Below are 17,864 nucleotides of genomic sequence, written 5' to 3' on the forward strand. Positions count from 1 at the left end.
ACACCGGTTTCCTGTTTACCCCCCAAAAAAATTTCACCAATTGGACTTCATGGTTACCACCTGGTTTTGCTTCTCCTTAAATTGCGACTCATTTTTAGGGATTTGTGGTATTTTCGCTATTTGCGATTTATGATGAATACGAATAGCGATTAATTCGCGATTTCGCAATAAATTTGCGAATTCGCAAATTATTTCGCAGAAAATGTGGGTAATCGCAGTTAAGGAATCGCAATGGGGGTTACCAAATGGTTTTGCGATTCTTTGTTTGCGAATTTGCTATTTGCTGCTTTTGTACTTGATGAATTGCGGGAGCGGAAATTGCACTCGCAATCGCAGTTTCGCAGCTATTGCGATCGCAATTTCGCTTGATGAATCTATGCCTAACTCATAAAGCAAACAGGTATAGCAAAAAATACTGTCAACCTAGGGATGTTTTAAGGAGGGGTGTGCAATGTTGCAAAGCTTTCAAACCACAAACTTGATTTTTTTTTTATCAAAGCTTTGAAACTTTATCAACCCTGCTAATATTTAAAAATATATAAATATTTAGAAAATGAGAATATCTAATTATTTAAGTTGGTATGTTGTTAATTAACTGTATTTTTCTTTATTGAACTCCTATATCTCAAATGTAGAACTTAATAATGAACATATTTATATATCAGTTCTATTCAGTCAGTGTTCCGCATATCATAAGTATATCTATATATATACATTTTAGACCAGTTTTCTGAGTATAGGTCTTTCACTTCAATACAAAAATGTAAAAAGAATAAAAATACATTTGAGGGACCCCACTCCTAGCAGAAATGTTCTGCTGGAGAATACATCTTTAAAAAATGACCAGACTTAATTTTCACCTAAAGGCAAAGACAACCAACTTTGAAGCCTTAGCAAAGTTTGTTAACTTTGCAGAACTTTAGGCACACAATATATTTTTCACAAACATCTACTTTTGAATGCAGCCATTAAGAATCAATGGCATATTTCAAACTAGTTCTTTAAATACAATGTCTGAAATTGAAGGGCTCCAGAGACATCTTCAGGGGATAAATCATTAAATAATCCAATACCTTAAGGTGCTCCTCTATATCCAGAAGCAGTGTTGCATTGATCAAGAAAAGTATGCACCCATTAGAAATGTTTGTGCCCATTAGAAATGTTTGCGCCATTTAGAAATGTATGCGGCCGTTAGCAATGTATGCGCCTGTTAGAAATGTATGCGCCTGTTCGAAATGTATGCGCCCATTAGAAATGCATGCGCCCATTAGCAATGTATGCGGCCATTAAAAATGTATGCGCTCATTAGAAATGTATGCCCACATTAGAAATGCATGCGCCCATTAGAAATGCAGGCGCCCATTAGAAATGTATGGGCCAATTAGAAATGTATGCGTCCCTTAGAAATGTAGGCGGCCATTAGAAATGTTTGTGCCCATTAGCAATGTATGAGCCCATTAGCAATGTATGAGCCCATTTGAAATATATGCGCCCATTAGAAATGTATGCACCCATTAAAAATATATGCACCCATTAGAAATGTATGCGCCCATTAGAAATGTATGCGCCCATTTGTGTCATAATTTTTTATTGGAGGTATGCGCCCATTAAAAATATATGCGCCCATTAGAAATGTCTGCGCCCATTAGAAATGTAGGCGCCCATTGGGAATGTAGGCGCCCATTAGAAATGTAGGTGCCCATTAGAAATGTATGCGCCCTTTAGAAATGTAGGTGCCCATTAGAAATGTAGGTGCCCATTAGAAATGTATGCGCCCATTAGTAATGTAGGCGCCCATTAGAAATGTATCACCCATTAGGAGTGTTTGCACCCATTAGAAATGTAGGCACATATTATAAATGTAGGCATCCATTAGAAATGTAGGCACCCATTAGTAACGAATGTGCCCATTAGTATGCACCTCGTTCTCCTCACAGTACCTGTGTCAGTGAACAGGCCATCAGCATTCTGTAAATAATATGGTAATAGAATCGCTGCATCAAATGCTAGGTCGGAATATAACATAGCACAGTGCTGCTGATCTGCAATACGCAGTGCTGCCCAGTATGTCACAGTATGACTCAGCACTCTGTAACCTAACAGTGCTGCTGGTCTATAGTACACAGTGCTACCCATTATGTCACAGTATGACTCAGCACTCTGTAACCTAACAGTGCTGCTGATCTGCAATACGCAGTGCTGCCCAGTATGTCACAGTATGACTCAGCACTCTGTAACCTAACAGTGCTGCTGGTCTATAGTACACAGTGCTACCCATTATGTCACAGTATGACTCGGCACTCTGTAACCTAACAGTGCTGCTGGTCTATAATACACAGTACTTCCCAGTATGTCACAGTATGACTCAGCACTCTGTAACCTAACAGTGCTACTGGTCTATAGTACACAGTGCTACCCAGTATGTCACAGTATGACTCAGCACTCTGTAACCTAACAGTGCTGCTGGCCTACAGTACACAGAGCTACCCAGTATGACTCAGCACTCTGTAACCTAACAGTACTGCTGGCCTATAGTACACAGTGCTACCCAATATGTCACAGTATGACTCAGCACTCTGTAACCTAACAGTGCTGCTGGCCTATAGTACACAGTGCTACCCAGTATGACTCAGCACTCTGTAACCTAACAGTACTGCTGGCATATAGTACTCAGTGCTACCCAGTATGTGACAGTATGACTCAGCACTCTGTAACCTAACAGTGCTGCTGGTCTATAGTACACAGTGCTACCCAGTATGTCACAGTATGACTCAGCACTGTGTAACCTAACAGTGCTGCAGGTCTATAGTACACAGTATGTCACAGTATGACTCAGCACTCTGTAACCTAACAGTGCTGCTGGTCTATAGTACACAGTGCTACCCAGTATGTCACAATATGACTCAGCACTGTGTAACCTAACAGTGCTGCTGGTCTATGGTACACAGTATGTCACAGAATTGCACATTATGACTCAGTGCTGTGCACCCTAACTGTGCTGCTGATCTATAGTACACAGTGCTGTCCAGTATGTCACAGCATTGCACAGTAGGGCTCAGCACTGTGTATACTAACAGTGCTGTTGGTCTATAGTACACAGTGCTGCTCAGTATGTCACAGTATTGCACAGTATGGCTTATTGCTGTGCAACTTAACAGTGCTGCTGATTTATAGTACACAGTGCTGCCCAGTATGTCACAGCATTGCACAGTCGGGCTCAGTGCTGTGCAACCTAACAGTGCTGCTGATTTATAGTACACAGTGCTGCCCAATATGTCACAGCACAGTAAGGCTCAATGCTGTGCTGGTTAATGTCAGTGGGGCTGATAACTGGTATTATCAAGTCTCACTCGTACTGAGGGCCGTTGTCAGATATGATGGAGTCCAGTAGAACATGACACAGCGCTGCGGAGGGTGACAGCTTCCACCAACATAACAGCGCTGGCTTACGTTATACCGTATGTAACGTAAGTGCTGCTCAACGCGATGCAATCTATTATTACGCTGTTTTGTAAAGTGTGACAGGGCACTTCCAGGCGAATGTATGACGTTACAACGAATTCCGTTGCAACGCATGCCTTTACCATGCATGCGTTACAACGGAATTCGTTTACCACGCATAACATTTACCTCGATGGCTTGCGTGGTGACGTCATACGTCGTTAAGAGAAAGCGGAAGTTTATTTTCCGTTTTCTCTTAAACGCCGCTGATTAAATACATAACCCGACGTGACTTCAGGTGAGTTTTTTTGGGGGGGGGAGACCCCCCAAACCCCCCTTTTTTTACTTTTTACCTTTACCACATATACCTTTACTACAAACCTCGTAGTAAAGGTATGCGTGGTAAAGGCTTTCGTGGTAACCACGCATGCGTTGTACTGCATGCGTGGTTAACGATTTCGTGGAAACGGCTTCGTTGTAATGGCCGTTTCCCCTTCCAGGCATGATGGTGTTGACCGGAATTACGGTGTTTCCCTGTACAACACAGCAGCACTATATTGTATTAATACACAGCGGTGTGCTAAATGCCACGGTACTGCCTGCCCAGCATAACACAGAGCTGCTCTGTATGAAACCGACCTGTTCAGTACAACATAACCCTACCCCATAGACTGATTTCGATCCGTAAACCGCAGTGTACAACCGATCTATGCAGCAGGTGCTGAACCCTTTGAGCATTGCTTCCCGCTTGGACGGAATTTTATTCTACAGAGATTTCGCATGCCTGCACCCTGCGTGGTACTTAGAACCAGCTGCCTTTTGCTGCCTACTGTGACATATTCGATTGTGCAGGGTTGTCACCCTGACAGGTGCTAATATGCAGGTGACGTAACTGCAGGTTTACCTGAAAATATAATGGCGGCCCGTCCTGTTTATAGACACAGCATAGGCTTCCGGGCATAGGGCGGATGCTGAAAGATCCAGAGATATACAGTCTGTTGTTAAAGGTTAAAGGGGTGAAAGGACTAGACTTAATGAGGAATCCTTACAGTGGGTGGTGCGAAAGAACCCTGAGCTTTAAGGAGTTCCCAGAAAATCCACAATTATAAAACAGTTTCCCTAGTGACACATGCGTCAGTACTCCAAAATGTAAAAAAATAAATAACCAAGGTTAATGGAGCAACATGTTATAAACTGAAATCAAACGAATTTAGCCGACCACCCGTAGAGTATATATAATCATGCCTATCTCTCCCCATCCCCCAGCCTTCCAGGTCAGTCAGGATTTCCTACTTTGAAATAGACTTAACTAATTGTAAAGTAGCATCCTAAAATGTGTGAGCAGAGACGTTTTAAGGCATGGCCAAGGTGAGCAATTGCCCAGGGAAGGTGACCCCTGGTAAAGTGAACTTTCTTTGTAGCTGTAGTGTACATTTGTCCATCTCAACTTTAACTTATAATTCAATATTTGTAGGCAGCATAGGGCTTGAATTAGTTAAAATGTGTTAGAAAATGCAAAGAGATCCCAAAATCCTTAAGATGACACTGGGTGTGAGGCCTGTGACCCCCCAGTACACTATCGCTTGGGATAGAATGAAAGGTCCGAGAACCACGAGGGTTGTTCGCTTCTCAAGCCATGAAAGGTTCACACTGTCTCCCTCTGCTGGTCTTAGAATGCCGAAGATTGTGACGGGACCATCCATGAGCTGCAGGACTGCCAGAAATCCCTCAGCGACGCCCTCCAGGAGAAGCAGCTCCGCAGTGCCAGCCTTCAGTCCAACAGCGATGCTCTGGACGCAGAGTGCGAGAGGCTGCAGGAGAAGAAGCGACAGGTACAGCGTCACAGCCTGCTGTGAAGGGTGGGTGGGTGAGGTGAGAGGGTGAGCCCTTCGTGTACGCAGGCGCACCTGGGGTGTACCGCTGTGTACGCATGCGCACCTGGGTACCGCTGTCCCAGGATTCCTCTGAGACCGCTTTCTAGAGATAATGCTTATTGTATTGTATTGTATTGTAATTGCATTTATACAGCGCTTACTACCCCGGACGAGGCGTCAAAGCGCTTTTTCGGCTAGTAGCACACTACTCCGGGACCCATAGAGGATTAGTGTTGAATTAGTATAGTGAAACATGCAAGTACATTTTAAGTGGTGGATAGGTTAGTTAGTTATTTAGATTTGGAATGATAGCAGAAGGATAGAGGAGAACAAAGGTTTGTATTTATATAGCGTTTGTTGACACACGCTATTCAGGAAGCCTATAAAGGATTAGTGGTGAAGTAATATGGTGAAATATTAATACGAGCACAAAGGGTATGGGGTAATAGATGACTTCAACTATCCCCTAATCAGGTTATAGTTATGAGTTTGGGTGCCAAGGATCAGAGATGCAATACCCTTACATCCCCTATGGAAGATTCCATAAAACACAATTAGATACACAAAATAATCCAGCACTCCAACAAGTGGTATCAATTCTTATGACAAATACATGTTTAGAAAAAGAAATAAGCAGGTGGTGATGTAACTTCTTTATTCTGTATTCTTTTCTTTAAAATTTACGACATTGAGTAGCCAACGTGTTTCATCCTTACGGACTTCTTCAGGGCGAGATAGTTCCTGTAATATCCTTTTTAGCGGTTCTACTTCTAATTTTCTTTTTAATATGTAGGAAAAGAACAAGATTTCAAAAAGGATTCCATATATCACCTTAGTATAAATAGTAAGGCAACTTTATTCCAATCTGCTCCTGTAAACGCCTTCAAAATAAAATGTGGGAGTGGAGGAAGATAGGGATGAGAGGATAGGAGAAGGAAAGGGATGAGTACATTTGGCAAATAAATCGTTTGTCAGGGACCGGGAGATAGGGTGTTGCTGCTGCTGCTCTTGCAGCCAATGCCTTATTCACATTTTCTGGCCAGAATTTTTGCCTGGTAAAATCAAGTCCAGTGATGAGGCAGAGAACTACATACGGTAATTCCACGCGACTTGGCTCGTAATCAGCGCCTAGGTGTTCATTTAGGGCTAAATTGTGCATTTGCTGTTATGTGTCTTGAAGTTGCATAAAATTGCGATGGTAGCATGAACCCAAAGAGAAAATCAACGTACAACACAAAGAAAGTTGTGAACTACTAAGACCAGCATGCATCATTGCCTTTGTAATAAAGTATGCAAATAACTAACTTGAAAGTCATGTTCACACTCTGCCTGAATTCCTAGTTCACCTTTCTACGTGGTGCACTGGCCAAATCATCAACTCGGTACTGATAAAATCTAAGACGAAAGGGGCTAACAAAGCTGACAACATTAGCTAAAATGGAAATGGTTTTAAAGAACAAAGGCTCATAATAGCATTAAGCAAATGCAAAACGTTTGCAAGGAATTTGGGGCAGATGTACTAAAAGACTGGTTGCAAAAAGTGGTTGCAAATTGCGCACCAACTTTTTGTAGCTGGTATTCGGTGTACGCGAAGGGGAGGACTACCTGCCTAATGGAAATTAATTAGGCAACTCGCTGTTTCTGGCCCGGTGATAGGCTACAAATCCTTAGATGGTGGCTTGTAGAGAACATCAGACGGCCATTCCTGCGTTTGCATTCCCAAACGGGAATCTTTTTGTAAACAGTCTGTGTACCCTAATGGAACCGGTGAAGCCATACCTCGCACAACAGCTATGCAAACAATAACTTGCACACCACATTCAATGCTCATGACCTCATCCTTAAGGTTGCAGATGCACTTAGAAATATCATAAGTGACATTGCAGGTCACATTAAATATCACTTATCTTGAACACTATGAAAAAGACTGATATAAATGTGGTAATATTTAGTGGTTTAAGTATGTGATAGTTAACTATTTCTGATAGAGGCTATAGCTGCAGATTCCTCACTTTTTGAATATTCCGCAGGCGTTAGACTTGATTCAGAAACTATGCACAGGTAGTTGGCATTGTGCAGCTCTGCACCGACTTTGTTCCGCTCTGTAATGATATGCAGAGCTTATATAGGCACCACTCCCGCGCGTTGGTCAGTTGAATTCTTTTCACACCACCAGCTGCAGATCCGGAGCTCTCTCTCTTCCCTAAGACACTTTACTTCAGTATTGCAGCAAATTTTCGCAGGGTGCAATGGATATCAATCCCTAAAACAACAGGTTTTAAGCCGCATACGGACACTTGCAAGCATATGTCTGTGACTGATCTCCATCAGGTGTGTCTCTGATGTGGGGTCGGGTCATGACTTCAGGGCCCACATCCTCTGTGGGCCAATCAATCCAAAGGACCATAAGGCGAAAATTTACATGGCAAGCAGAAAATGACTTATCGCCGAGACCGCTCTAAGTCACGTTCCAGTTCGTGCTCCAGGAGTTGTCAAGCCATTCCTGAGGCCTGTTTTCGTCTCAATCCACATTTTCATGTAAAACTAAAAATAAGTATAAGAAATCAAAGCGTGACTCTGCACCTTCTCGCCACTTGTATTCACCTGAGCAGGCACGCCATAGATCTTGTTCTCCCTCCCCGAGTCAGCTGACTTCAGAGCTGATCCTGCAACCTCTTCCCGCACAGCCCTAGTTTACGAGGTCGTCTGGCTCTCCACAACAGATCAAGGAGCTCCAGCTATTTGGATTCCTGCTGACTCCCTCTGGCGCCCCTTCATGCCCCAAGAAGCTGAGAGGCCTTCACCTGGAGTACCACAGGCAAGTTTGCCCTCGGTGCCAGTTAGACCATCCAAGCCTGTACTGACACCTCTGGCACCATGATCCAAGCCAGTACCTGGGACTTCGACCCTGGCACCAAATCCACACCGGATGACGAACTTCCCATAGTACTGTCTGACTCTGCATCAGTCTGACTTCACATAACTGCACTTGATGACAGTTGAGGCACCTTTTCCTCCGCTTGTTGTGCCGCCTCCGCAGGGAAGACAACACACCCTACATTCACTTTTTGGTATTGACTTATATAATGATTATGACGCAGGTGATGAGTTCGCTCAGCCCAATCAAGACAACAATTGATATGGTGACTTTCAGGAGGCTAGTGGTCTTGTTACCTCCCCTGAAACAGATGATGTCACCCTCTGGGCCATCGACAGAGAAATCCGCTTCCGACACCATGGTAATGCGTACATAGGCTAAAGTCCTAGACCTCCAGCTCCCCACCTGGGAGGAAAAGACTAATGTATTGACAGAAGTTATCCAGCCACTGCAAATATCTTCTGAGCCCCTTCTGCCATTTAATGAGGCCCTTAAAGACTCCTTATTGGGGGCATGGTCCAAACCTTGCTCTGGTCCACCAGTCAACCGACATATTGCGGTGCACCATTGCCCTTCTCCAGGTGATCCCGCATTTTTATCTTGGCACCTGTTCCCCGAATGCTTGGTAGTGCAATAGTCGTCAAGCAAAACTAACCCCAGTTGTTCCCAACTACTCCTCTAATAGAGTGTCAAGCATGTTGAAACCTTTGGCAAATAAGTATTTTCGTCCACCAGCTATGCGCTAAAGTCACTGAATTCCAGCTACATGCAGGGGCACTATTGCCATGCCCTTTGAGACTTAGTGGCTCAATTCCTGACAGATCTTCGATCTGCCCTTGCCCAGACCTTTCATGATGGGCAAGATGCTGCTAAGTTCATGATTCATTGTGGCTTGGACACCACTGATTCCATCGGGCAGGTCATCGGAACCAGTGTTGCCATTCACCGCATGCCTGGCTGCGGTTTACTGGTTTTTGCAGGCAATGTCCAGCTGTCTCTCATGGACATAACGTTTGGCAGGACTCGCCTGCTTGGTGGGCAAAGCAGACTCTGCTATTGAGTAGTTCAAGGAGAGCAGGGGCTTGGCATGCCTTTTTGTGCTTATCTATTCCACCTTGTCAGCCACATCAGCCCTACCGCTCCTTTTATGGTTTTGGCCGAGATACCCCATACTGCCAGCCAACCCCAGCATGGCACCCAACAGTTTTGTGGTTGCGGCTGTCATGCCCACTGCCCATGCAGCCAAGGTCAACGAGCCGCCCAGTCCTCTACCTCCCTTCCTGCAAAACCCCTTTAGCTTGCCTTTAGTGGAGCACGGCCACCCAATGGGAGGCAGGATCCGATTGGTTTGTAATTATTTGTATTTGTAATTTGTATTTGTAATTACATTTATAAGGTGCTCAGCTACCCACATGGGGTCTCCCGGCGCGGCTTGAGGTAGCACTAAGGTGAATCCGACAATTATCATTGAGGGAAGAGCCAGTGGTTCTTGCTGAGTTCGCAGGCCATAACATCATAACATCAGACAGGTGGGTCCTGCAAATTGTTCTGAAAGGCTATGCCCTCCCCTACCTCTTTCTGAACTGCCGCACCTTCCACCAACCCCCCAACGACTGACAAAGGACCATCTTTCCGTTTTGCGTCAGGAAGTGCAAGCCCTATTGAGTGGGTGCCTGTGCCAGAAGTAGGACATGGTTGTTACTCCCACTACAACCTGGTGCTGAAAAATGACGAAGGCCTATTTTAGACATGCACCGTCTCAATGCCTTCTTCCGGAAGGAAAAATTAAAAATGCTCACACAGGCACAGGTCTTGCCTACTCTTGACTCTAGAGATTGGGTGGTAGCCTTGGCCCACAGGATGCTTATTTCCATATACCCATGTTGCCAGCCCACTGGCGTTACCTACAGTTTATGGTGGGACAGGAGCATTTTCAGTTTGATGTGCTCCCCTTTGGTCTCACTAGTGTCCCTCAAGTGTTTGCAAGAGTGATGGCGGTGGTGGCAGCACATTTTCGGAGCTCAGGGATGTCCGTCTACCCCTACCTCAACGGCTGACTGTTGAAGACAGGCTCATCCCAGGCAGTCATCAACCACCTTCAGACAGTGGCGAACTTATTGTCATCTCTATGGTTCACTATCAACATGCCCAAGTCACTCCTGTCCTCTTCTCAGATGCTCTCTTCATCAGAGCCATTCTGGACGAGAGTATAGTATCCAGAACTCCTGAGCTTGAGCATCTGTCCTCCGATCAGGTGCCCTTTTGGTAAGGGCCTACTGTCACTGCAGCAGATCAGGGTTATAGACCCAGAGATTCATAATCTCCTCCTTCATCTCTAGAGATTGAGCAATGACAACTGAACACCATTGACATTCTCCGGAGGTTGTTGATGTCATCTTGGCATCCTCACCTAAAACTATATACGTCTGTTGTTGGTATACATGTCTTAACAGATTAAACTTTTATATCACACAAGAGGAGAGGTACAAGGCATTAGAGGGCCCACGCCTGCCCTTAGTCACTCATCAAAACACAAAGAGTGGCGTGACACCCCAATGTTTAACCCCAGTTCGCTATTTAGCAAAACCTGAGGACGGGATGTGTTGACATCCCTGCTTCCACTACCTACTTCACTCCCCGTTTATTGGCAATTCCAAGAATTGGATGAGGATGGCTCACTCACGTAATGTGACATTCTTCATCATTTTCCACCTCTCCCCACCCTGGTTAGGTGGTACTACCAGGGCAGACTTGACCTCAGGCTGGGGCTAACCTGAGGGAGTTCTTAGATATTACTTATCTTCTCTAGATAATACTATAATCCAGGTGACGTGTTAAAAACTATTGAAAAACAAGGCTTCCCTTGGATTGCTAAATTGCATATACCACTCGCAAACAGATGCTCATCCACTTATACTCACATCAACTCACACAGGGGAGTCTAGTTGCAGACCCAAGACCAAAACACAAGAAATAGAAAATATATCTATTTTTTATTATTAAAAACATGCAAAACATCTCAAAGTCAATTACTCATTAAAAACAAGATTAAAAGAATTGCACATAAAAATTACGTGAATTTCAAGTTCATAGAGGATTTGACAAAACTTTCCTAAATCGTGACTGAAAAAGCAAAATCAATACATCTATGGGCAACTCATCAAGATAACAGATAATAAAAACAAGGAAAATACACAAAAAAAGAAGACAACCCTTATTAGTCTAACGGCCACAGGTAGCAGTTCAACATCTTAGCACAGAATAAGAGGTATTTGACCTAATACTGGCAACATACAGGTGTTGTGGGAGTCATATTTGGGTCTTGAAAAAGATGGTCTAATTGAAATTTACCATCAAAACGCGGCGACGCTTGGTTACACAATCCGTAAAGTGGCTGGAACTACAGATACTAAATTAGGCACAGCTTATCGAGTTCCAGTCTTTACTTGTCTTTAACACTGATGTGCGTTTGTATATGACAAATTGTACTGTCTCTTTTTGTGTACTCTCCATGACAAGTTGTGCTGTCTTCTTTTATCATCAACTTGGTGGTAACCTATTCACAAACGGAAATAGGTTCACAGGGGATCCCTTCACCTTTGTGAATGTTTGTAAAAAAACATTTAAGAGCAGGCAGTGGTCCCATGGACCTCTCCCTACTGTAAAAAAAAGAAAAGAAAACTTACTGCCTACTCTTAAAAAAATGAAAAGAAAACTTTTCATTTAAAAAAATAAAAAAGCTTCCCATTTTCCTTTAAGGAAAACGGGCTGCTTTAAAAAAAAAAAAAAGATTGCTTTATTTAGAAGCAATCACAGAGATGGTGATCTGGTAGCACCAGCAGGCCACCATCCCTGTGATTTTTGCGATTCCCAATGGGTTGCAACCTGAAACCTACCTCATTAATATTGATGAAGGAGGTATATTTGCTACCCACTGGGAATCGCAGAATGTGTCAGACACTTTTGTACATTGGTGTTTGCAATTAACAAATAGCAAGTCGTAAATATTCGCTATTTTGTCATCGCAAACGACTACCGACGTACATCTGGCCCTTTGTTATATAGCAGCCTAATTATCATGTGCATGTAAATAAAGAATTATGTTTCTATAGTTCTTCTGCTTATTATTGCCCTCCTTTCACACCTTAGACAGATACCTGCCTGATTTAAATTGTAACTTAGTAATGTGATTTAATGCAAAAAAAATGGACAAAATCAGAGTAGATGTTAAAAGACGCTCCAACTTGGGTCTCTTTTTTGCTGGTTTTGTTATGCTGCTGGCTTACCTGGTAACTGCTCCCCTTTGTCTATCACCCATCAGAACCTCCTGGAGATAATCGCGCACCAGACCCGCCAGAAGCACCTGCAGGCGGTGAAGGATGGTAAATACACACCTCTGTGCCGCAGCGAGCAAAGCCTGGACTGTGAGCAGCAGAAGCAGGAGAGCCGTATGCACAACATCAGCACCATTGTGCACCAAATCCAGCAGGAGTACCCACAGTTTCAAGGAGCCCTGCGGAAGGTGAGCCTGGCTCTGGAGGCCAGACTTGGGGCCCCACTGGACACTGAGAGAACACAGTAGGCGTTATGCAGATGACGTTTGCTGAGAGATGGTCCTTGGAGAAGAGGCCCAGGGAACCTTCGATGAAAATGTAGTTTCATCTTTTATTTCACAGAGTTCTGGTTACAAAAACACGAATGTTATATAAAATACAAGGACGAAATAAATGCCTAATGTATTAATCAACAGAATGTGCAAAGACATTTTCTGACTCTAGGTATGTGGAAACTCAGCCACTCAGAGATAAATGTTCACCATGTTAATTGTTATCCCTCTGCACCAGCATCTGCCAGATAAGGATAGTAGAAGTTGTGAGGCAGACCTGTTTCCAACTGTTCATTTTCTAAAAGCAAAGGAATCTTAGGGCCTGATTTAGAGTTTGGCAGACAGAGTATATTCACTCGGGATCGTGGAGGACATTGCCTTCACAGTCGCAAGAGACCTCCCCCCCGCCAATTTTAGAGATGTCCGCTGGCCCCATGGACATTTCTTGACATTGACAGGAAACACTGTCATGGTAGTTCCTGTCAATGTAGAAAAAGGTTTGACGGGTGGTACCTTTACCATTGTGCCAAAACAAACTCCCCAAGAGCATTCAGGAACGCTACAGAGAGGGACTGTCGCTCCGCCCAGATGTTGGTTCATCTGCGTTCAACTTTTGATCTGTCAAAAGCTGTGTGCTTTCACAGAAATAGTGCTTATCATCCAAGCAGTTGTGATCATTTGTTTGTCTAGCTGCTTGAGCCAGGCTCCTTATCAAGCAAAGCTGCTTTGTTTGACCTTTCAGTCACACACATGCCACTAATGTACGAAGCCTGCCCCTTAAGGACACACAAATGCCCTAATAAACATCTTCTCCTAGATAATTAAATAAGCATGATGTTTCTTCTTCTCTGGTTGCCTTGTGTGAAAGCTTAGGCTAAATACAGCACAGCTTTGTTGTTTATGGTGGCAAAACAATGACCAAGGCTGTAAGCTAGATCGGTCTATTTATTATGAAAAGTTACAATAAATCCAGTAGGCCTGACTTATTTATTGGGAAAGGATATATTAATGTCAATAGATATTTGAGTCTGGATTGTTATTGCGTTTTTAACATCTGTAGAGAGATATTTTGTTATGTGGAATCTCACAATTTAACAAAAACACAAAAATGGAGGGGGGTCTGTAGGGGAAACAGGATTATCGACCAAAACACACCATATCCCCAAATCTAACTAGTACAAAAACACAAGAGGGTGCTATTGGTCTACATGGACTGGAAAGTGTCTAGTTTCCTCTAAACTGTGTGTGTATATATAGAAAGACTAACAAGTAGTGAGAGAAGAAAACCCATCAGCCCACCCATTGGCGGAACTTCATCATCTGGGATGTAGAAATTGCGGACTGGTATCCACTGGTAAACTCACTTTCAGTATTGTGAGTGTTTACTAGTACTGGATCCACCAGTGATGAAAAGAAGTCAAAAGAATAGAAGCTGACCTACCGACTCTGTCCGTCGGTACCGACTCTGTCCGTCGGTACCTCTAAGCTCAACTGAGCTTAGAGGTACCGACGGACAGAGCGGGGCCTCACTACCTGAGCGAGTGCCAGGCGAGGTGAGGCCACACCCAAGCAGATTTTGGGAGAGGTGCTTTGATATCCATGACACGTGGAGCCACCACTCAACAACACCTGAGTCGGTAGGTCATCCTTGCATGGTATGTAACTTTCACTTTACATTTTTTGAGTAATAGTTGCAGTAGTGTTGTTACCATAGGTCCTGAAGAAAGCCATTCACGGCTGAAACATGTCGACCAGTTAAGATCAGTTAACTTACCATCAGGATAGCAGTATTTGCTGGAATTCTATCCACACTCTGCTTTTTAACCTTTGTCATCATGGTGACCGCCAGAATAAAAGTTACACTTAGGGCACCATGGTAGCCAATTTTAACAACACACCTACCTTTTCACCAGCACACACTTTTTGAGCACTGCAACAACCCTGCCCACAGCTTCTATTCTTTTGACTTCTTTTCATCACTGGTGGATCCAGTACTAGTAAACACTCACAATACTGAAAGTGAGTTTACCAGTGGATACCAGTCTGCAATTTCTACATCCCAGATGATGAAGTTCCGCCAATGGGTGGGCTGATGGGTTTTCTTCTCTCACTACTTGTTAGTCTTTCTATATATACACACACAGTTTAGAGGAAACTAGACACTTTCCAGTCCATGTAGACCAATAGCACCCTCTTGTGTTTTTGAATCTCACAATTTACCATAGTAAGCAAGGGTTGATTGTTGGTTACCCCTTCTGACAAACCATGGAGCTAGTAAATTTGCACAGTGCTAATCCTTGTTAGGACATCTCAGAAGAGCCAGTATTTTGCTTTGCGAGCTTGAATGTGTGTACATTTCTAAATTTGTGTCTGTATATCTGATCATTGTAGTGTCGGAAAGCTTATGCTCAATACAGTAGGCCTGAGTTGGTCATGGTGATAAGCTTTAGGCCTATTTGGGTCACTGGTAAATAATATGCCTAAAGCCATAGGTCCGTTCCCTCTTTTTTTTTGCTAAAACATTATGACAAATGGAGACAGCTTGGCTTATTTATTATGAAAAACATTTGTAAAAGACAATATGCCTTTAATGGTGGATTATTGTCACTCTGTGTCACTGGCTGTAGACGGGTATTTTGTTACATGAAATCTTACACACTACTATAGTAAGCTAGGGTTATAGTATTTGTTTGGTTGCAGGGCATGGCTAGTGGCTGGAACCAATGCCCTACACCCCACACAGAGCCAACCCCTAATTTGTGGCCAACCCGCCATCGCTCAGCCTTTATCATTTCATGTCAGGGAGTTGATCAAAAAGCACACTTGCTGAGTAAATTTCTAGCTTTCCGCCAAATTTGGTGCAATTCCATTCAGCCGTTTTTTCTGTATTAGTTCCCAAAATGTTCTACAGGAATTAACATCAGAAAGGGATGTTTTGAGTCCCCCACCTTTTTTCCGCACCCGTTTGATGGACTTCCCAAAAACCTTCCAAGAAGTAGCATATGGGGCTAAATTTATTTTACAAATGTTTTGTGAAGATTTGTCAAACAGCACCAGACCTATACTTATCTATATATTATCTATATTTATAATTTATGATATTATATATATATATATATATATATATATATATATAACAACTAACAAAGACAGAAGCAACGCGGTGGCAAAACACATGGAAAAGGAACATTGTAGCAATTGGAAAGAGTTGAAATTCTATGGTATTGAGAGCATTGATCTACACTGTAGAGGAGGAGATCGTGAACTAAGGATGAGACAAAGAGAGTCAAAACATATTATTAACTTCAGGACAATGAGCCCGTATGGGTTAAATCAGGATGAAGAATTACATTGCCACCTGTAAACTGCCTGGAACTATATACATATGAAAAATATGCATGCACGAACAATATTTCCCTGAAACTAACTTTTAATCATTTTCAGTTAAATTTAATTTTTTGTACTAGCCTTTTAGTGCATCAGGTATATCAGTTATAATTTCATACAACAAATTTAGTGTATGTGATATAAATTGAGGAGGTTCACCTCAGGGTCGCCTCATGGGCATAATAGTGAAAACAGGGATTATACCCACCGGAGGGTAATATTGCAATAGATTGTAAAACATTACAGAGAATGTCATGATTGATAAACGCGCTGCCCACTAGAGGGCTGATTAATTCTTTGGTTGTTATAAAAAATGTATTTTGTTTGCCAAATGTTAGATTGAAAAGTGACAAAGACTATGCGCGTATGAAATCAAAAAATATATGCCCTATCTCGGCCCAAGATAGTAATATAAAAATACAATTGTGTATAATTGAATGAAAAACTACGTAACCCAGAAATCCCTGTGAACTTAACAGGAAGTGATGCAATGAATTGAATTGTTTTTTTAATACTTTATTTAAACACAAAAAAACATGGTGATGATTTCCTGTGAGCAAGGTCTCCGTAGAGACCGAAACGCGTAAGGTGTTGCTGGCTTGCTGTGATAATTAAAGAATTCATGAACCAAGACGTGGTAAAGAAAGTTATTGTTAAGCTTGGGAGTGCACAAGGAACCACACTCCCCTTCGGGAGAAACCGCAAAAGAAATACGTACGCGGCTGGGTCCTGCCGCGCCTTGCGTGCACCGCTGAAGAGCACCCGGATGCTTGAACTTTGGATCACAGTCGGATTCATATATATATATATATATATATTCACTGAAAAAAACCAAAGGTTATATGGACGTTATAGTTAGGCTCAGATTTCATTCGTACAAAACCATCGAAATTCAGCAGTTATAGTTACCTGAGCTAACGATAACTTATGCCCCCGCAATGCACTGCTCATGACCTCACATATTACATCACTCATGACATGGTCAGTGACATCACTTATGATATCATCCAGTGATTTTGAGTCTTACGAATAGTTTGAGTGTTAAACATATATACTAAGTTACTCCAAAAGTTAAATTAGCATACTTTGTGTACTACTAATGAGTGATACTATTTCTAACATATATTATGTGAGTAGCTGTGTGACTGTATCTGTGTGTGAGTGTGTGTCTGAGTGGGTGTATAGGTGTGTAAGTGGGTGTGTGAGTGACTGTATGGGTGAGTGAGCGGGTGCGTGAGTAGCTGTATGGGTGAGTGACTTACTTTGTAGGTGGCTGTATTGGTGAGTGAGTGTGTGTGTGAATGGCTCTATGAGTGAGTGAGTGGCTGTATGGATGGGTGAGAGAATGCGTGAGTAACTGTTTAGGAGAGTAAGTAGGTGTGCGATTGGCTCTATCAGTGAGTGAGTGGGTGTGTAAGTGGCAGTATGAGTGTGTGAGTGGGTGTGTGACTGGCTGTTTGGGTGAGTGAGTTATTGTGTGAGTAGCTGTAAGGGAGAGCGGCTGTGTCAGTGGCTATATTGGTGAAATAGTGACTTTATGAGCGAGTGAGTGGGTGTGTGAGTAGTTGCATGGGTGAGTTAGTGGCTGTGTGACTGTATCAGTGTATGCGTGGCTGTGTGAGTGGCTCTATGAGTGAGTGAATGGTTGTGTGAGTAGCAGTATGGGAGAGTGGTGGCT

At 43.0% G+C, this 17,864-nt stretch overlaps 1 protein-coding gene across 2 annotated transcripts in view; it reads left to right on the forward strand.

The window, feature by feature from the left end:
• The window catches only part of CCDC40 (coiled-coil domain 40 molecular ruler complex subunit), an 808,572-nt gene extending 794,561 nt beyond the window's left edge, over positions 1-14,011 (forward strand). For both annotated transcript variants that reach the window (XM_078654053.1, XM_078654054.1), the window contains 2 exons: positions 5,115-5,273; positions 12,515-14,011. In XM_078654053.1, coding sequence (XP_078510179.1) covers positions 5,115-5,273; positions 12,515-12,775 — 420 coding nt within the window. In that variant the 3' untranslated portion in view covers positions 12,776-14,011. The remainder of the gene's footprint in view (positions 1-5,114; positions 5,274-12,514) is intronic.
• The last annotated feature ends 3,853 nt before the right edge of the window (positions 14,012-17,864 follow it).

Source organism: Lissotriton helveticus, chromosome 7 (genome assembly GCF_964261635.1).
Source record: "Lissotriton helveticus chromosome 7, aLisHel1.1, whole genome shotgun sequence".
Classification (NCBI taxonomy): Eukaryota; Metazoa; Chordata; class Amphibia; order Caudata; family Salamandridae; genus Lissotriton; species Lissotriton helveticus.